The sequence below is a fragment of the Oryctolagus cuniculus genome, chromosome 1 (genome assembly GCF_051225735.1).
Source record: "Oryctolagus cuniculus isolate XC-2025 breed Fujian yellow rabbit chromosome 1, ASM5122573v1, whole genome shotgun sequence".
NCBI classification, from domain to species: domain Eukaryota; kingdom Metazoa; phylum Chordata; class Mammalia; order Lagomorpha; family Leporidae; genus Oryctolagus; species Oryctolagus cuniculus.
This window is the reverse complement of record NC_142867.1, coordinates 233039266-233059878: the sequence shown is the minus strand read 5'-3', so window position 1 is coordinate 233059878 and position 20613 is coordinate 233039266. Positions and strand designations below refer to the sequence as shown.

Here is a 20613-nt window from a genome sequence, read left to right as displayed (position 1 = left end):
GTCACTCCCCAAATGGCCACAAGAGCTGGAGCTGAGCCAATCCAAAGCCAGGAGCCTGGAGCTTTTCCCGGGTCTCCCACGTGGGTACAGGGGCCCAAGCACTTGGGCCGTCTTCCATTGTTTTCCCAGGCTGTTAGCAGGGAGCTGGATTGGAAGTGGAGCTGCCAGGACTCGAACAGGCACTCACGTGGGATGCCGGCGCTCACATGGGATGCCGGTGCTCACGTGGGATGCCGGCGCTGTAGGCAGTGTTTACCCCACACGCCACAGCCCTGGCCCGACATGGTGCACTTATTTTTCCCTGTGACGTTCTCACAGGTCAGCTTTTTCCGTCATTCTCTCTGCTCCTTCCCTTCCTTCTGTGTGACCTGACATCTTTCCATCCTGCTCCTCTGTAACCTGGGCAGCTTGGGGAAGGTTTATGTCTGACTCCCGGTGCCTGGGGCGGCATCCTGGTCCTTGCCCGGGTGGATGATCTGGGCAGAGTGCTGACGCTGCATCATCTAAACCATGAGTAACGACGGTCATAAAGCACATGATGGGCCCAGGCCCAGACCGACTCAGTGTCCCGTCATTTCAGCACCTGTTCTCTGGGCACTCAGGTGCCTGCTCCCTGCCCGGCCTCCCTCCCTCCTCACCTGGTGCTGGGGGGTGGGGGGCTTGGGGGCTGTGTGTTCCACGCAGGCTGCTGAAAGCTGAGGTCGGGGGGTGGGGTTTGGAGCTGGCTTTGAAACTGGCTCTGGTGCTCAGGGCTCTGTCCTGGGGGTCTCCACTGGGCAGAGAGCTGTCCTAGTCCTGGGGGACCCTAGGTTTGCAGGGCCTGCCACAGGCACTCAGTCTGGGAAGTGGAGGTGCACCTGCTGAGCCCCTGATCCTAACCAGATTCCTGGGCTTCCTGCCTGTCTTCCCCTCTGTCTGAATCAGTTATTTCTCTTTCTGTGATCAGTGGGTGGTGCCGGCTTCCAGCCGGGGACTGGTCCCTGTCCCTGTCCCTGTCGCTCTGCCTGAGTGAGTGGCCAGGGCCAGTCCCTGTCCCTGTGGCTCTGCCCGAGTGGGTGGCCGGGGACGGGTCCCTGTCCCTGTGGCTCTGCCCGAGTGGGTGGCCAGGGACGGGTCCCTGTCCCTGTGGCTCTGCCCGAGTGGGTGGCCGGGGATGGGTCCCTGTCCCTGTGGCTCTGCCCGCGTGGGTGGCCAGGGACGGGTCCCTGTCCCTGTCCCTGTCGCTCTGCCTGAGTGGGTGGCCGGGGACGGGTCCCTGTCCCTGTGGCTCTGCCCGCGTGGGTGGCCAGGGACGGGTCCCTGTCCCTGTGGCTCTGCCCGAGTGGGTGGCCGGGGACGGGTCCCTGTCCCTGTGGCTCTGCCCGAGTGGGTGGCCGGGGACGGGTCCCTGTCCCTGTGGCTCTGCCCGAGTAGGTGGCCGGGGACGGGTCCCTGTCCCTGTGGCTCTGCCCGAGTGGGTGGCCGGGGACGGGTCCCTGTCCCTGTCGCTCTGCCCGAGTGGGTGGCCGGGGACGGGTCCCTGTCCCTGTCGCTCTGCCCGAGTGGGTGGCCGGGGACGGGTCCCTGTCCCTGTGGCTCTGCCCGAGTGGGTGGCCGGGGACGGGTCGCTGTCCCTGTGGCTCTGCCCGAGTGGGTGGCCGGGGACGGGTCGCTGTCCCTGTGGCTCTGCCCGAGTGGCCGGGGACGGGTCCCTGTCCCTGTCGCTCTGCCTGAGTGGGTGGCCGGGGACGGGTCGCTGTCCCTGTGGCTCTGCCCGAGTGGGTGGCCGGGGACGGGTCGCTGTCCCTGTCGCTCTGCCCGAGTGGGTGGCCAGGGCCGGTCCCTGTCCCTGTGGCTCTGCCCGAGTGGGTGGCCGGGGACGGGTCCCTGTCCCTGTGGCTCTGCCCGAGTGGGTGGCCGGGGACGGGTCGCTGTCCCTGTGGCTCTGCCCGAGTGGGTGGCCGGGGACGGGTCGCTGTCCCTGTGGCTCTGCCCGAGTGGGTGGCCGGGGACGGGTCGCTGTCCCTGTGGCTCTGCCCGAGTGGGTGGCCGGGGACGGGTCGCTGTCCCTGTGGCTCTGCCCGAGTGGGTGGCCGGGGACGGGTCGCTGTCCCTGTGGCTCTGCCCGAGTGGGTGGCCGGGGACGGGTCCCTGTCCCTGTGGCTCTGCCCGAGTGGGTGGCCGGGGACGGGTCGCTGTCCCTGTGGCTCTGCCCGAGTGGGTGGCCGGGGACGGGTCGCTGTCCCTGTGGCTCTGCCCGAGTGGGTGGCCGGGGACGGGTCCCTGTCCCTGTGGCTCTGCCCGAGTGGGTGGCCGGGGACGGGTCCCTGTCCCTGTGGCTCTGCCCGAGTGGGTGGCCGGGGACGGGTCCCTGTCCCTGTGGCTCTGCCCGAGTGGGTGGCCGGGGACGGGTCCCTGTCCCTGTGGCTCTGCCCGAGTGAGTGGCCAGGGCCGGTCCCTGTCCCTGTCGCTCTGCCTGAGTGAGTGGCCAGGGCCGGTCCCTGTCCCTGTGGCTCTGCCCGAGTGGGTGGCCGGGGACGGGTCGCTGTCCCTGTGGCTCTGCCCGAGTGGCCGGGGCTGTTTTTGAAGTGTCCCTGCCTTTTGTTTTTCACCTTTTGGTGCCGAGAAAGCCAAGTTTTCTGGTTTGAGCTTCATTCTGCCTCCTTCGTGGTGAGCTTTTTAAGAAAATGAAACAAGGGGAAAAAGCCGAAACATTCCTGGCCCCGCCCTGGAGCTGGTGGTTCGGAGGGGCCGGAGCCGGGCCGGTGTGTCCTGTTGAAAGGTCTCCGTGTGGTTGTCAAAGCCACCATCCAGCCCAGCGTTGCACTGGAGGAGCCATCTTCCCTGTCCTTGGGCGAGCTGGGGGTTCCCGAAAGACCCCACCCTTGTAGAGATGATGTTTTCGGGGGCAGATGGTTGGAACAGCAGTCAAGCCACTGTGTGGGCCACCTGCATCCCGTATAGGACCCGTGTGGGATGCCCGCATCCATATAGGACCCATGTGGGACGCTCATATCCCATATACAACCTGTGAGGGACACACGCATCCCGTATACGACCTGTGAGGGACGCCCGCATCCCGTATAGGACCCGTGTGGGACGCCCACATCCCGTATAGAACCCGTGTGGGATACCCGCATCCCATATAGGACCTGTGTGGGACGCCCGCATCCCGTATAGAACCCGTGTGGGACGCCCGCATCCCGTATAGGACCCGTGTGGGACGCCCGCATCCCGTATAGGACCCGTGTGGGACGCCCGCATCCCGTATAGGACCCGTGAGGGACGCCCACATCCCGTATAGGACCCGTGTGGGACGCCCGCATCCCATATAGGACCCGTGTGGGACGCCCGCATCCCGTATAGGACCCGTGTGGGACGCCCGCATCCCGTATAGGACCCGTGTGGGACGCCCGCATCCCGTATAGGACCCGTGTGGGACGCCCGCATCCCGTATAGGACCCGTGTGGGACGCCCGCATCCCGTATAGGACCCGTGTGGGACGCCCGCATCCCGTATAGGACCCGTGTGGGACGCCTGGATGGCGTTCCGGGCTCCTGCCTCTGGGCCTGGCCCAACCCTGACCGTGGTGAGCATCAGGGCGCTGAACCAGCAGATGGACGGTCTCTGTCTTTCAGATAAATCCAAGATAAATAAAAAACAATTTAGCATTAATGGGAGAACGGGATTAGGTGAATCTTTATAAAACGATGTTTTCCACAGCGCACCTGCCTGCTCCATGTTAGACTCTCCCCACACGGGCAGAGCTGATCTGCCTGTGGCGCTTCTGGAGAGACGTCCTGGGGCCGCACTCACCGGCCTCCTTGGCCGGGGGCTCCTGCTGGTGTTTATGGAGTGAATTATTCATCAGCGCTCCTGCCCCCCCGGCCCCCCTCCCCCCGCGCTACCACCACAGGTCCCTGCGGTCCCGGGGGGCCAGAGGGAGCCCTGGCTTCACCAGGCTCTGTCCAAGCCAGGCTCCCTTCAACTCCACGTGAAATGAAAATGATTTTTATGACGGCTAATGAACTGCTTTCACGTAACCGTTTTGAAAGAATTTTTATGTGGGATGTGGATTTGTAAATAACAGTTAACAGAAGAATGTTTACCATGTAAAACCATGTGATAGTGTGTCCCACGGGGCACCGAGGCTTCTCTGGGGCCCCTGTCCCGGGCGTGCTGCTCTCTTGGGCTTGGAGTGAATCTCGATTCTGTGTCCACTAGCGTGTGGCCCCCTTTCGTTCCTCACCTGGACTGTTCTGGTCTTTATTACTTCTGCCTTTTCTTTCCTTTTTTTTTTTTCTTTTTGACAAGCAGAGTGGACAGTGAGAGAGACAGAGAAAAAGGTCTTCCTTTGCCGTTGGTTCACCCTCCAATGGCCACCGCAGCTGGCGCATCACGCTTATCCGAAGGCAGGAGCCAGGTGCTTCTCCTGGTCTCCCATGGGGTGCAGGGCCCAAGCACTTGGGCCATCCTCCACTGCACTCCCTGGCCACAGCAGAGAGCTGGCCTGGAAGAGGGGCAACCGGGACAGAATCCGGCACCCCAACCGGGACTAGAACCTGGTGTGCCAGCGCCGCAAGGCGGAGGATTAGCCTGTTGAGGCACCGGCCTTTCTTTTTTTTTTTTTTTTTTTTTTTTTTTTTTTTTTTTTTTTGAGGTTTATTAATTTGAAAGGCAGAGAGAGAAAGAAAGATCTACCATCTGTAGGTTCAGTCTCCAAATGGCCCTAATGCGTGGGGTTGGGCCAGGCGGAAGTCAGGAACCTAGAACTCCATCTGAGTCTTCCACTTAGGTGCAGGGGCCCAAGCATGTGGGCGTCTCCCACGGCGTTCCCAGGCATTTATCAGGGAGCTGGAGTGAAAGTGGAACAGCCAGGACTCAAATTGCAGGCAGCAGCTTAACCCGTTGTGTCACAACGCCTGCCCGTACATCTGCCTCTTTTTTAAAAAATTTATTTATTTGAGGCAGAGATATAGACAGAGAGGGAGAGAGAGAGAGAGAGAGAGAGAGAGAGAGGTCTTCTGTCTGCTGGTCACTCCACAAATGGCCGCAACAGCTGGAGCTGGGCCCATCTGAAGCCAGGAGCTTTCTGGTCTCCCATGCGGGTGCAGGGGCCCAAGCACTCGGGCCATCTTCCTCTGCCTTCCCAGGCCCCAGCCGGGAGCGAGGTTGGGAGAGGAGCCGCAGGGACTTGAATCGGTGCCTGACTGGGCTGCTGGTGCCGCAGGTGGAGGCTTGGCCTACCGCGCCGTGGTGCTGCCCCTCCATCCGCCTCCCGGGACTGGTTGTGATAGAGCAACTCAGAAGCACCAGGCTGTGCTTTGAACAGCAAAGATTTCTTCTTTTTGCTTTTTTTCCTTCCCGTTTAAGAAAGTCTTGCTTTCTTGTGTTCTTTTGTATCTGGGTTTCTCAGATAAACACAGCACCAGAAAAAAACGTACCATTGTTGATAGATTTCAGTGCACACTCACGTTTTCACAACCTTCAAAAAATCAGAGTGTCCAGTAATTTCTAGATGGTTCTGTGCTCACGTCTACCTTTCTGGCGTCATTGCAACAGTTGGAATATCTTGCACCGGATGGTGGACCGTCAGAGGGACAGTAGGAGTGATGTCCACACCGGCTCCAGCTTACGGATGAGGAGCGGGACGCATGGATTTGTCCAAGGTCGCGCTGTCCAGGCAGTAGCCTCTTGATTCCCACAGCAATGGCCATTGTTTTTTTAAGCTTCATTTATTTATTTGAAAGGCAGAGTTGCAGAAAGAGAGAGAAAGACCCAGAGAGAGGTCTTCCGTCCCCTGATTTACTTCCCAAATGACCACTACAGCTAGAGCTGGACCAGTCCGGAGCCAGGAGCTCCTTCCGGGTCTCCCACGTGGGTGCAGGGCCCAAGGACTTGGGCCACGTTCTGCTGCTTTCCCGGCACGTTAGTAGGGAGCTGGGTTTTAAGTGGAGCAGCCGGGACTTGAGCCGGCGCCCATGTACAGTGCGGGCTTTACCCTCCGTGCCACAACACTGGCCCCTGGAGTGTCCATCCGTCCATGCCCCTGGCTTTATCGCATCCTGTTTCTTTAAGATGTGCGTAGATTTCAGTTCATCTGTAAAAGGTTCCCGTTCAGCGTGGGAGACTTGCTGGCACACATTTTTCTAGATGAGTCTGGATTTCAGGGAAGTGGAAGAAAAATAAAAGTGAAACGAGAAATCATAAAGGTACCTGCCGAAAGAGGAACGGCAACAAGGAAGCGGAGACGGAGGTGCCAGCGGCGGGGGCCCCGCCGAGGATCAGTGGCCGGCACCGGGGGCCGGTGCCGGCCGGGGGGGCAGTGGAGGAGTTTCTCTTCTCAGGATCACTTCTTGCTTTCTGTGGGTCCTCTAGCGCGATGGACGTAGGCAGTAGCATTTGGGTTCTTAACCTGGAGGCAGGACTGGGAAGGGAACTGAGGGGGGCTGTGTGCTTGGCGTGTGCCTGTTAGGGGTGACAAGACCCCTGGGCAGAGGGGCACTGGCCTGGTGGTCTGGATGCCCGAGTTCGGGTTCCAGCTCTGGCCCCTGATCCCAGCTTCCTGCTCATGGGGATTCAGGAAGGCGGAGGTGATGGCTCAGGGGCTGGGGGCCTGCCCCCATGCGAGAGCCATGGTTGAGCTCCCAGCCACTGGGGGCCTAGGGGAAGTGAACCCAGCGCACGGGAGCCGATGCCGTCTCTCGCTGTCTCACCCGCTCGCCTGCTCTCTGTGTCTCCAGAACAGGTTTTTCTGGTTAAATGTCTCAGCACAGACATATCTGTGTCTCTGCCACGTGGAAGACTTGGTCCCGAGTGGCTCTCGTCAGCTCTGTGCAGGGACAGCCACTCAGCCTTGGAAAGACACCCTCGGTGCTGAGTTCTGACTGGGACTCTTGGATGGGGGCTGCCTGCCTGTCTGCACTCTTGGGTGTCGCCCAGCCGGGTCCTGCCGCGGCCGCCACGGCCGCTCCCAGCTGCTCTGCCTCTGGGCAGAGCCGTGCGAGTCTTTGGTAACGGCCGCTCAGCACACTTGTGGGTACAGGAAGGACGGGGGCACTGCATCTGGGGGCGCTGCGTGTTTTTGTTTTAGTGTAAACTCGAAGCACTCGCTTTGTCTTCCCTCCTGGTTTCCCCACCATCATCCTCTGTGAGTGACATACCTGCATTTCCATTCCAGGAATCTTTCCAAGAAATACCAACCGAAGAAGAACTCGAAGGAGGAGGACGAGTACAAGTGAGTGCGTCGTGCCTGACTGGCCGTGTGTAGACGCCCCGGCTGACTGGCTACTGGCCGTGTGTAGACGCCCCTGGCTGACTGGCTGACTGGCCGTGTGTAGACGCCCCCGGCCAGAGCTGCAAGAGTGACTGTGTCTCCGCTCACGTCTGGGCCAGCTTTTACATCGTGTTTTTAAGGGTTTATTTGAGGCCGGCGCCGCGGCTCACTAGGCTAATCCTCTGCCTTGCGGCACCGGCACACCGGGTTCTAGTCCCGGTCGGGGCGCCGGATTCTGTCCCAGATGCCCCTCTTCCAGGCCAGCTCTCTGCTGTGGCCCGGGAGTGCAGTGGAGGATGGCCCAAGTGCTTGGGCCCTGCACCCCATGGGAGACCAGGAGAAGCACCTGGCTCCTGCCATCGGATCAGCATGGTGCGCCGGCCACAGCGCGCTGGCCGCGGCGGCCATTGGAGGGTGAACCAACGGCAAAGGAAGACCTTTCTCTCTGTCTCTCTCTCTCTCACTGTCCGCTTTGCCTGTCAAAAAAAAAGGCGGCGGGGGGCAGGGGGGTATTTGAAAGGCAGATTGACCGGGGCTGGGGGGGACAGAGAGAGATGGACCTTCTATCTGCTCATTCACTCACCAAATGGCTGCCATGGTCAGGGCCGGGCCAGGCGGACCCAGGAGCCAGGAACTCCATCCGGGTCTCCCACGTGGGTGCAGGGGCCCAGGCGCCTTCCCAGGCACATGAGCAGGGAGCTGGATTGGAAGTGGAGCAGCCGGGACTGGAACCAGCGCTCCGACATGGGATGCTGGTGTCACAGGCGGCGCTTAGCCACACCGCCACAGTGCCGGCCTCTGGGTCAGTTTTTAAATCAGGGGAGAGAACGGTAGAAACGTCCTGGATGCCCTCGTCTTCTACCGAGCCCCTGGGCCTGTTCAGGTGGCTTCAGTTAAAGTAACTGGGATACGGGAACTCTGGTTATACCTCCATGAGTCTTGGTTTGGCTTTACGGCATCCGGAGGGCTGTCATGTTACCGGAGTGCCATCACCTAACGTTACCGCCCCTGTCGGCCAGCCACGAAGGCGTCTGGAAGTGGCCGGCTGAAGGAGGCGCGTGTGTGTGGGTGTGTGTGGGTGTGTGTGTGTGTGCGTGGCTTAGATCTGAGTTGTGCTCTCGCGTCCGCACGTTCGGCCTGGGTGTGTTTGGACCAGGTGGTAACGGGGCAGACACTGCCTCTTGCGGGAGGCGCGGTTCCAGAGGGAGGAGCCGGCTCCGCTGTAATCAAGGCTGAGCCCTGGGCGTGTGAGGAGTCCTCGGGACCCCGCGGGAGGTCCATGCCAATTAGCCTGGTTTCCGGGGCCACTCCCTGGGGCCGGGCCGTGCGTGAGGCGCGCCCGCCTGTGCTCTGCCCCGCAGGTACACGTCCTGCAAGGCCTTCCTCTCCACCCTGAACGAGATGAACGACTACGCGGGGCAGCACGAGCTCATCTCGGAGAACATGACGGCGCAGATCATGGTGGACCTGGCTCGCTACGTGCAGGAGCTAAAACAGGAGAGGAAATCGGTAACCCGGCTTCCGCGCATTGTACCCGGTGGGGGAGGGGCGCGGCTGACGGGGCATCCCTGGGAGCTTCCGTGGGGCCACGTGTGCCATGCCTGGGGGTCCTATGAAAACGGCAGGCCCTGCTCCCGGGCAGGCTCTCAGGGTCTCCAGGGCAGGTGCCAGGCCCCCTCACCACTCCGAGAACTTGTCTACAAACCCCGGAATGCGAATCCCGGTGAGGGGGTTGAGTCTGCTGTATTGGAAGGAAGCCGACATAAAGAGGCAGCAGTGCGGTGTGGTCTGGACGAGGTGGAACACGGGCGTGAGAGGTGCTGGGGAGGGGGTTAAGGAGGCGGACAGAGGGCCTGGCCATGCCCTCCCCCCACCCCGCCGTTGCCACCGCGGCCTCGTGTTGCTAACCGGAGGACAGCCTGGTCGAGATCCTGCCCTCGTTCACCGTTCGGCCGCTGTCTGATGCCTGTGATAACCGGGTCCTAGTAATAGAGAGGCAGAGTGGACCAGGTGTAGACTTCTGGATACGACTCTGGGGCCACAGAAACCCGGTGCCACGGAGGTACGTGAGCCAGCGACAGATGTGGCTCCTGCGGACACAGAGGACGCGCTCAATAGTGGCAGAGATCATGTGTCATCGCGGCTGTGACGGCCGAGCAAAGTCAGAGTACGGGGCCCCAGAGAGATCGCGGGGAACACGCAGTAACCATTTCATTCCATTTTCCACAACTTTCTTATTTATTTTTTTTAAATTTGCTTTAGCCATTTTCATTTTATTTTTTTAAAGATTTATTTTATTTATATGACAGACAGAGTTACAGAGAGCGAGAGAGAGAGAGAGAGAGGTCTTCCATCTGCTAGTTCACTCCCCAGATGGCCGCAACGGCCGAAGCTGCACCGATCCAAAGCCAGGAGCCAGGAGCCTCCTCCAGGTCTCCCACGCGGGTGCAGGGGCCCAAAGACTTGGACCATCTTCTACTGCTTTCCCAGGCCACAGCAGAGAGCTGGATCAGAAGAGGAGCAGCCGGGACTATAACTGGCGCCCATATGGGATGCCAGTGCTTCAGGCCAGGGCCTTAACCTGCTGCGCCACAGCACTGGCTCCTATTTTTTTTATTTTTTAAAGATTTATTTATTTGAAAAATATGGCTACAGACAGAGAGAGGGAAAAATAGAGAGCTCAATCTTCCATCCGCTGGTTCACTCCCCAAATGACCACAAAGGCCAGAGCTGGGCCAATCTGAAGCCAGGAGCCAGGAGCTTCTTCTGGGTCTCCCACATCGGTGTAGAGGCCAAAGCACTTGGGCCACCTTCCACTGCTTTCCCAGGCCACAGCAGGGAGCTGGATTGGAAGTGGAGCGGCAGGGACTTGAACTGGAGCCCATATGGGACACGAGCCTCTCCATGAAGATTTTGAAGACGTCTGCTTGTACAGGTGTCATTCATGCGAGCATTTATTTACTTATTTATAATAATTTTTAGTAATATTTAATTTATTTTGGAAGAGTTAGAGTGTGATTTTTTGTCTGCTGGTTCACTCCCCAGATGGCCACAATGGCCAGGGCTGGGCCAAGCCAAAGCCAGGAGCCAGGAGCTTCATCCAGGTCTCCCACGTGCAGGGGCCCAAGCACTTGGACCATCTTCTTCTGCTTTCCCAGGCCACAGCAGAGAGCTGGACTGGGAGAGGAGCAGCCGGGACTTGAACCTGCGCCCACATGGGATGCCGGCTTCACAGGCGGCAGCTCTACCTGCTCTGCCGCAGCGCCAGCCGCTCCATGAGAGCATTTAATGGAAAAATCTCACATGCTTGGGACTGGGGCCCAGGGACAAGCTTCCCAGGGGCCTTAACTTGAAGAATTTCACCCCGAGACTGGAGGGGTGGGGGGGGCGGCCTGGGATGAGCACCCCAGAGCGCACAGCCGTGCAGAGGCCGGGGCGGCAGGGCCTTTAAGCATCTGAGTTCAGCGCGCGCTGAGCTACACACGTGCAGCGTAGGCCTTGCCGTGTGCTTGGGAAGAGCCGTGTGCCTTCAGGTCAACCCACCGATTGAAAAATCAGGCTGATGAAGGAGTTGTGGTGTCTGCATGAGAGCGAGGGCCCTGGACCAGGACGGCTGATCGGCCCCGGGAAGCTCGTCCCTGCACGGGCGGCCTTGGACGTGGCTGGAGCCAGGACTGCCGCCCGCTGAGCAGGGCACGGCTCAGCCCCACCCAGAGAATTCCAGGACCCAGGGCCGGGCGTCCGTGGCGCTGAGGGGGAGAGGCCCCGGCGTCTTCCGCGAGATATGAGGAGGGGAAGCAGGGAAGCAGAGCCCAGAGGCCTCAGGAAGATAAAACAAATACAGAGTCGGAGCCGGCCGACCTGCTCCCTGGACTTCCCCCGACCTCGCGAGGCCTCTGTCTTCTTCCTGTTTGTTACTTTATTCAGTGCCCCGGGTCTTGTCCCTGACCGCCCTCCACCCGGCGCCCACGGAGCCTGGGTCTTAGAAGCAAACAGGAGCTCTGTGTCTGGCGCGAGTCTTAGGTGGGAAGCCCGCAGGGGCCGGCCTCCCCGCCGCGCACCTGCCCGAGGACCCGTGCACCTGCTCTCCTCGGGCACTTGGGTTCTTCCCTGCCCATCTTGTTTAAAGACCCTCTCCCTGCCCCTTAGCCCTCCTCCCCTCCACGCGCACCGTCTCCGGCTTCCCGCTCTCTGCCCGGGACTTCCTGGCGTCTCACGTTTTCTGTGCCAGCTTGTCGGTTTCCCCATCTCACGCTAGAATGTGAGCTCCAGGGGTTTCCTTAACCCACCGTGCTGTACCCCACGCGCCTGCCGGGGCCAGAGCAGGTCCGTGGGGCCGGAGGAGGCCGGCTTCTCCTGCTGTTTCCCCGGTGAGGGGCCTCGTGCGCCTTGGCCGTGGGGGACCGGGTTGTTGTTTTATTTACTCATTGGTAATCATAGGTCTTTTTTATGGGCAGTCGTGTCTGTGTTTGAATTCTTTTCCCTTTTTTTATCAGAAATTATAGTACTTTTATGGAGTAAATTATAGGTGGCTGAGACACACATTAAATAATATCTTAGAAGACCGCGTTCCTTTTATCTGCAGATTTACAAGCAGAGACCTGAGTCAGACGTTCTCTTGGGTGGAGCTGCTGGCCTGAAGCTTCCTTGAAGCCCCTTCCCTGCTTGCTCAGAGGAAGGCGACACGTCAGGGCCCCGGGAGGCCATCGGGGGCACACATGGGACACGTGGGCAGCAGGTGCGGGCGGGAGGACCGAGCCCTGGCCGGGAGCAGGCTCCTGTCGTCAGCCACTGCGCCATGCTAGCGCGGTGTCATTTACAAATTATTCGGATACCGTTGGTTCTTTCATTATTTAGATCCTGAAAGCCGACATCCACTGCACGTCACCGTTGCCCTCGCCATGTCCCGTGGGGATGAAGATGGCCATGTTAGGCCTCTCTCCCCAGATACGGAGCCTGCAGCGCGGGAAGGGGGCGGGGGCCGGGGGCCCTTCCCCGACAGCGCGGGCCCGTGTGCGCCTTCTTTATATCATCGAGTGTTTCCATTAACACACAGGGACGCTGGATTTCATGGTGGGAACATCTCCCTCTGCAGTTAGTTTTGGAAAAGGAGCTATTTGGGGTCTCCTGGTAACCAGTGTTTCCCTTTGGAGTTTGAGTTTTGGCCACTTGGCTTTTCCTGGTTAAACACTCTAATTTTTATAATGATGACTTTTTTCTTTGAAGTTTCAGAGACAGAGACAGACAGACAGACAGCGCCATCAGCTGCTTCACTCCTCAAATACCCACAATAGCGAGGGCTGGGCCTGGGTGGAGCCAGGAGCTGGGAACTCCCACATGGGTGGCAGGGACCCAGTTCCTCCAGCCGTCACCTGCTGCACCTGGAGTGGGCGTGAGCAGGACGCTGAGGTTGGGGTGGAGCCAGGACTGGGACGCGGGTTCTTCACCAAGGCCAAGGGTGACTTCCAGCGCAGCTGTGGACTCTTAGCGTTTCGTCCTCAGCAGAGGGACACGGAGCGACTAGAACGGGGGGGCTAATCCAGCACCTTTCACTGTGCCCCTGTGACCGGCGGGCCATGTGCTTCCACCTTGACCTGGGTCGGTGGTGGGACCAGGAGCTGGGGCTGCCAGCAGGTGGGGGTGCAAGGGGAGGACAGGCACAGGCTCTGCAGCCTGCAGCCCCCCCCAGAGCCCCACCTGCCCTGTGCAGCCCCCCCAAGCCCCACCTGCCCTGTGCAGCCCCCCCAGAGCCCCACCTGCCCCGTGCAGCCCCCCCAGAGCCCCACCTGCCCCGTGCAGCCCCCCCAGAGCCCCACCTGCCCCGTGCAGCCTCCCCAGAGCCCCACCTGCCCTGTGCAGCTCCCTGACCGGTGGCCGTGTCTCTGGCCCACCGTACCTTCTCGCTGGAAGTGGTGGAGCCCTGCCCGGGCCCCGGGGTGAATGCAGGCCGAGTGCCCGGCACGGGGACGTTGTCTGGGGCCGGGGTTGCTGGGGTTCGGGGGTGAGCAGGAGCGAGTGGGGAAGGAGAGCGAGCAGCGGAGTGAGCTCCCGACAGGGTCGTGGTTGCCTGGTTCTTTCCTGGTTTTCAGATTCACAGAGACTATTGTAATTGTTTTGTTTTTCAGGTGAGCACAAAAAATAGAATTCTTAACATTTTAAAATTTACTCTCCTTTTGGGGTCAGGGGGAGCCAGGATGCATTTACAGGCTCCCAAAATTTTAAGAGAATGTTAGTGATGAATGAAAGAATGAAACCCACGGTCTGCCGTGGATGGAAACCCACGTTTTCCGAGTTTGCTTCCCAGTGTCATTTACAGATAAGTTTATGTTAATATAGTATTCAAAAGTACTAGTACCAGTATACATATAATTTATATCCTTTTTTAAAAAAATTTATTTATTTGAAAGAGTTACAGAGGGGGCAGGGAAGACAGAGAGAGAGAGAGACAGACAGGTCTTCTATCCACTGGTTCACTCCCCAGATGGCCACAACAGCCAGGCTGAGCCTAGTTGAAGGCAGGAGCCAGGAGCTGCTTCTGGGTCTCCCACACGGGTGCAGGGGCCCAAACACTTGGACCTTCTTCTGCTGCTTTCCCAGGCCACAGCAGATTAGAAGAGGAGCCGCAGGGACTCGAACCAGCACCCGCATGGGGTGCCAGCATTGTAGGCAGCAGCTTTATCCACTGTGCCACAACACCAGCGCCCAGTTTATATCCTTCCATTTTAATCATTAGGATTTTGGTAGCTGTGCCTGATTTTAATGCTATTAAAATTAATTTCGCTCCTGGCTTCTTGTCTGAGCTGTAGGCTCTCACAGGTTGTTAACAAGTTACAGGAACAGGACTGGAGTAAGCTGCCTCCTTGGCGGGAGAGGCAAGATTGTTACCAAGCCGAACTCCCAGGCTGGAGACTTTGAGGTCAAAACTCGCAGGGAGCCGCCGGTCATCCATTAGGATTAGTGGTCGCTGGTAGACGCAGGCGAGAGCCCCAGGTGTGGCTGGGCTCCTGAGTTGGATGTGAATTGGCTTCTTCTGAGATTTGGGTACTTCGGAGTTGACGACAAACACATCCCTCCCTGCTGCAACTGTTGCTTGCGAAAGCGTTTAGGGCTTGTCTGGTTCAGCTGCAAGCTCCGAGCCTGTCCGGGGTTATCCATGGGGATCGCCGCTGACCACGCGGGAGCAGCCGGAGGAGGTCCGTGGCTCTCCCAGGGGACCTGGAGGTTCTTGGCCAGCGCCCCCTGCAGGTGGACAGTCAGCATCACTGGGCACTCACGCGATGCCTCCTGCCGCTCGCTCCATCCTCTGGGCCACAGGGCGTCCCCACAGACACCCGGACCTTGGACGGACCCCTTAACTAAGTGCTTCCTGAGGTTTCAGAAATATTTGGAAATTGATCCTACACTGGAAGCTGGAACGCTCTTGCTAACATTTGGGGTTGAGCAGATCCTATTTGGGCCCTATGTTGTAGGGCAGCGGGATACGCTGCCGCCTGCAACACCGGCATCCCATGTGAGCGCCAGTTCAAGTCCTGGCTGCTCCACTTCTGATCCAGCTCCCTGCTAATGCACCTGGGAAAGCAGCAGAGGATGACCCAAGTGTCTGGGCCCCTGGCTGCTGCCTGACCCAGCCCTGGCCATTGTGGCCATTTGGGAAGTGAACCAGCAGATGGAATCAGTCTCTCTCTCTCTGTGTGTGTGTGTGTGTGTGTGTGTGTGTGTGTGTGACTCTGCCTTTCAAATAAGTAAAATAAGCCTCAAAAAGGAAAATAAGTCCAGTTTCTAGCCCCATGTAGAGGCTCATTTCCCGTAAGGCAGCTCTGCAGGGTGGATGTTTTTTAAGATCTATTTGGAAGCAGAGTGACAGCGGTGTCTTCAGTCTGCGGGTTCACCCCCTCCGATGGCTGCAACGTCCGGGAAGCCGAGCAGCCTGGACTCGTTGGGGACCAGCACCGCACTCCAGATGAGGTGCCCCCATCGCCACAGCAGCTTAGTGCGCTGAGACATGACGCCGGCCCCTAAGTGGCACCGTTTTCTAGAGGTTAAGTTATTCATTTGAAAGCAAAAGCCACGGCGGAAGCCAGGAGCCTGGAACTGCATCCGGGTCTCTCAGGCGGACGGCAGGGACCCGAGTGCCCGGGCCGTCACCCGCCGCCTCCTAGGGTGCCGCCTCTCAGGTGTTCAGCTGTGGGGCGCAGGTGCCCCAAGCCAGGGACCACCTGCTGTGCCACGGCACCCCTTTCTGGCCTTTGGACCTCGTTGTTGTGGGTGAAAACGTGGAGCCCTCCCAGCCTCCACTTTTCCCTTCCAGCCCGGCTCCTGTCCGCAGGAACCCTGTCGGCTCGGGTGTCTCCATCCCACGTGGCAGTTACCTGCTCTCGAGTCCCCACTCCCGGCTCCAGATTCCTGCCAGCGTGCGCCCTGGGTGGCAGCGGTGACGGCCCGAGTAGTCGGCCCCTGCCACCCACGTGGGAGACCTGGGCTGAGTGCCCTGCCGCCTCCAGGCCTGTCCCAGTCACTGCAGGTTGGGGCGGGGGGGGGGGGGGAGGGGCAGAGGGAACTTTTCTCTCTTTTCTTTTCTTCCCGGCCCAGCTGGTCCTCCTGTCCCCTGGGAATGCTGCGCTGACCCTCCTCACTCACCTCCCACACTTGCCCGTGGCCAGCCCCGTCTCCCAGCCAGCTCTGCCCAGGGAAGGCGCGGGCCACAGCCTCCTGTCCCCACCCCCATTCAGTCGTCCCCTGCACGTCCCCCTGCAGGGCAGCCAGCTCGGGCTTGCTGTGACGCAGCTCAGACGGTGCCACTCCCCTTCCCAAGTCTTCAGTGGCTTCCATCACACTTCCGTGTCCAGGGAGGCCACGCGAGGTCCGGCCCCAGCCCACCTCTCCTCCTCCTCCATGTCCCGGCACTGGCATCTGGCCAGTCCCCGAACAGCCCAGGCCCTTGGCACCCAACTGCCTTCTGTTGAAGCCACTGCTGCCGGTGGCCCCCGCACACCCGGGCCCGCGGTCGGCCTGTGCCGTGGGCGATCGAGTCAGGCTGTGAGGCCCCCAGCCTGGGCCGCTGCAGCCTCCAGAGCTCCGCTTGTCCACCTGGCGCTCGATCCAGAACTCTCCTTGTTCTCGTGCGCAGGTGGCAGCTCAGTGCCGGGGAAGGGACTCGGTGGGGGACGGGAGCCATTCGGTTGTTCTGGAAGTCGGCCGAGGGAGGCCCTGCAGAGGCGCCGGCGTTGGAAGGCCACTGAGAGGGCATCGTGTTGGACAGAGAAGAGGATGCGGGGTCTGGGCCGGTGCTGGATGTGGGCGTGGCGGCAGCACAGTGGAGGAAGACTCGGGCTCCATCCCCTCTGCCGCCTGCCGGCCCCTGCCCGATGCCCGGGCAGTCAGTGCAGGGCCCGAGCCCCTGCACGTGGCACCTGGGCCACACGCATGGTGCTTTTCTGACGCTCGGGCCTCACCGGGTGCAAACAGGGTGCGTGTACCTGGTTTCTGATTTGGGGTTTAAAGGCAGGGTGTGGCACAGAAGTGAGGCAAGCAGAGCTGCACGATCCACGTAACTACCGCACCCCTCAGACACACGGGGGCTCGGGGAGGCCCGGGTGGGGCTGGGAGCCGCCGTGTCGGGGCCACTACCCCCCACGTCTGTCACCAGTTCCTCTGCGTTCAACTGCGGCCTCCGTGTTTTATTTAAAATTGCACACGGCCGCTGCCCTCGGTTGAGTTCCCTCTCTACTCTTCCCGCCTTTTCTGTCCTCACATCGGTTTTCAGCCTTAAAGGGACAGGCGGCCGGGTGGCGGAGCAGGGCGCTGAGCCCTCCCCGGCCGTCGGCATGGCTGCGCACGGTGCTGCTTCCCACCCTGGGAAGCTTTTCCGTTTCCACTCTTCCCTCGTGCCTGCCGACTTTGGTCCTCTGGGATTCGGCTTTGCTTTCTGTCTCGGCAGGAAATTTCTTGAGAGTTTTTCTTGAAGGTTGGTTTTCATCTGTGTAGACTAACGTGCCGCTGAGAAGTTGGAATGAAGTAGGTGCGTGTGGCCTTGGCGTCCCTCACGGGGTTTTCAAAGAAGCAAAGAGAAACCCAAGCCTCCTCTCCCCGGAGGAGATAAGGAGCGGCTCTGTGGGCCCTTTGGGATGGCATTTCCTGTCTCCTCTCTGGTCAGGGGAAGAGCTGGATGACTTCATGCGGGGCCCCGAACAAGCCTGGTTATCTTTGTGCAGAGAACAATCCGTCTTTGTGCACCGGCTGCAGGCGCACACTGGCTCCCTGTGCGGAGGAGAACCGCTCTCCTATTGTTTGTACCAAACAACAGATATATCTGGGGAGCCCCTTTGTTGAACTTGTACCTTAAAGGAGGTCGAGAGAGACAGAGAGAGAGAAAGAGACAGACGGGGAGAATGAGGGCCCCCAGGGCGCACTGGGCCTTAAGGCTCCTGTTACACCCTTAAGTAACAAATAAGTAACAAGTAAGACAAATAAGTGCTGGGGGCACCTGTGCTGGGGAGGAAAGACTGGATGGAAAGTGGCCATCATCACCTTGATCTGTGTCTGTTTTTTAAAAGGATTGATTGATTTAAAGGCAGAGTTACAGAGAGGGAGACACTGGAGATCTTCCATCCCCAAATGGCTACGACAGGAGCCTGGAGCCCCACCCAGGTCTCCCACGTGGTGCAGGGGCCCAGGGACCTGGGCTCGAGCCGTCCGCCGCCGCTTTCCCAGGGCGCTAGCAAGGGGCTGGATCTTAAGTGGAGCAGCCGGGATTCTAACTGGCGTCCGTATGGGATGCTACAGCGCCGGCCCCCACCTATCTCTTAAGCCACGTGAAATGACAGGATCCTAGCTGAAGTTTCCAGGTGACTGTAGCAGCGGAGGGGGAGGTGCGGCCGAGGCGTCTTCCTGGGAGAGGACTCGCCAGCGAAGTGGAAGGCACACACTGTGCAAGCTGATGGAGGAGTGGCCCGAGAATGCGCCGCGCGGGCCTTCAATCAGTCATCCCAGTGCTTCCAAAATTGGCCTTCTCTGGAAGCCTGCTGTCTTCGGAGATGCTTCCTTTTATAGCACTCGGCGGGACAGGCTGACCCGGGCGGCCTCTCCAATCCGTCCGTCCGGGGCTCCTCTCCCTGCTCACCGCCCTGGGCTGCAGCATTTCAGATCTCAGCCAGGCTCCGGGGCCCGGCCGGGGGGGGGGGGCGTCCCCGGGGAAGCGGGGAGAGCCCCACGCGCGGGTGCAGGCAAGCCGCCTGGGCCTTTGTCTCCGCCTCCCCGTCCCTTTTCCCTGGGGGACAGCCTTCCTTCCTCCTTGCCTGAATTCTTTTCCTGAGAGTCCCGTGTGCAGCAGAGAAACAGTGAAACTTGACCCCACAGGGGACCCGCGCCGGCACTGCCTTATAAAGGAGCCCTGTTCTTTAAACACGGGACCCGGTTATCTTCTGTGTGGGGGCAGAGCGCTGAGCCTGCACTTAGGGACAGACCTGTGGCCTTGGCCGTCCTGTCCCCTCGGCAGTGCAGCCCGGCACCAGTGCCTACCTAGTCAGGCAGCAAACAGGCGGCACATTCACAGCCATAATTGGAGGAAGGAGGTTTATTCAAGGAGCGGGCAGGGTCCAGGCCAATCACCGGTCACTGTGGGGAAGTGCTGGTGCTCCCAGCCTCCGGGCGCACAGGTCGCATGCGCCGTAGACTGGCAGAGTTGGGAGGGCTGCCCGGCCAGAGCCAAGATCGGGGACCCGGCCAGCCCGGAGAGGCTGCAGGTGCAGATCCCTGTCCTGGGCAGGGCCAGGCCTGGGCGTGGCACTCTAGCCAAAGCAGTGGGCCCAGGCCAGTTGGCCTCCAGGGACGCTGATGGGCTGGAGACGGACCCAGGACACCACCAGTCTATCGGCTGAGTTGGGGGAGCCAGGAAGGAGATATTGGGGATGGCAGGAACGGGTGATTTTAGTTCACTGAATTAAAAAAAAAAAATTGTGTGGCCAGCGCTGTGGTGCAGCAGGTTAAGCCGCCACCTGCAGCTCTGGCATCCCATATGGGCACCAGCTGAAGTCCCAGCTGCTCCACTTCCCATCCAGCTCCCTGCTAATGGACCTGGGAAAGCAGCAGAGGATGATCAAGGTCCTTGGGCCCCTGCACCCAAATGGGAGGCCTAGAAGAAGCTCCTGGCTCCTGGCTTTGTCCTGCCTGGCCCAGCCCCGGCTGTTGTGGCCATTTGGGGAGTGAACGAGCAGGTGGAAGGCCTCTCTCTCCTCTCCTGTCTCCTGTCTCCTCTCCTCTCCTCCCTCCCTCCCTCCCTCTTCTCGCTAACTCTGCATTTCAAGCAAATAAAATAAAGCTTTAACAAAAAAGGAAAAAGAAAATTTAACAAAAAAGACACAGTTTCCTTGACAGAGCCGTGTGTGCCTAGCGTCTCTCCCTCTGCAGTCTGTTTTCCTTGCTGACGCTGTTCGGTCTCCGGGTCTCCGACTGTCAGCACCCCTCGTGCCTGTTCATCTCCTGGGCTGGCCCCGCTGAGCACAGGCGCAGGTCCCAGTGAACGTCGGGCTCTCTGCTTGGAGCCTCGAACAGGTCTCAGCACCTTCACACCCGCAGCCACACGTCTGAGCTCCCCGCCCAGACCAGCAACCTCGGGCTCACCCGGTGCCCCGTTACCCCCACCCGCCCGCCCTGAGAATCTTTGATGGATCAAAAGATACTCCGGGCCGGCCTCTGGCACGGTGGCTGAGATGCCACCTGGGGGCTGGCGTTGCGGCACATTGAGCTAAGCTGCCATCTGCCGGTTCGGCGTCCCACATCCGAGCACTAGTTCAAGTCCCGCCTGCTCCACTTCTTATCCAGCTCCTTGCTGATGCGCCTGGGGAGGCAGAGGAAGATGGCTCAAGCGCTTGGGCCCCTGCACCCACATGGGAGGGACTCAGAGGACGCTCCTGGCTCCTGGCTTCTGCCTGGTCCAGCTCCGGCTGTCTGGGGAGTGAGCCAGTGGCTAGAAGATCAATGTTTCTCTCCCTGTTTTTCAGTTAATAAATAAATTTGGAATGCCCGCGTCTCAGTGGAGGCCCGGGTTCAAGTCCTGCCTCCTCGCCTGAGTGCAGTGGGTGATGTCTCCCATGCTTGGGTCCCTGCTCCTGGGGGGGACCCCCATGGAGGTCCTGGCTCCCGGCCTCTGCCTGGCCCAGCCCTGGCTCTTGTGAGCATTTGAGGAATAAACCAACAGTTAGAAGGGGTGTGTGTGTTTTTAGAAATGCCTGGAATCCGATCCCATCACACCTGCACCGTCTCCCCAGCTCTGCCGCAGCGGCCCCCTCTGTGGGACCCCCCCCCCCCAGCATCTGAGCTCAGAGCCCTCCACTGGCTCTTGCTTGTTCACATAAGGAAGC

The 20613-nt window shown here is 59.9% G+C and overlaps 1 protein-coding gene across 18 annotated transcripts in view; it reads left to right on the top strand.

Annotated features, from left to right (window-relative positions):
- FNBP1 (formin binding protein 1) overlaps window positions 1–20613 on the top strand; it is a 121888-nt gene that overhangs the window by 55805 nt on the left and 45470 nt on the right. For all 18 annotated transcript variants that reach the window (XM_070057987.2, XM_070057982.2, XM_089321304.1 and 15 more), the window contains exons 3-4: window positions 7160–7216; window positions 8617–8764. In XM_070057987.2, the coding sequence (XP_069914088.1) occupies window positions 7160–7216; window positions 8617–8764 (205 nt within the window). The remainder of the gene's footprint in view (window positions 1–7159; window positions 7217–8616; window positions 8765–20613) is intronic.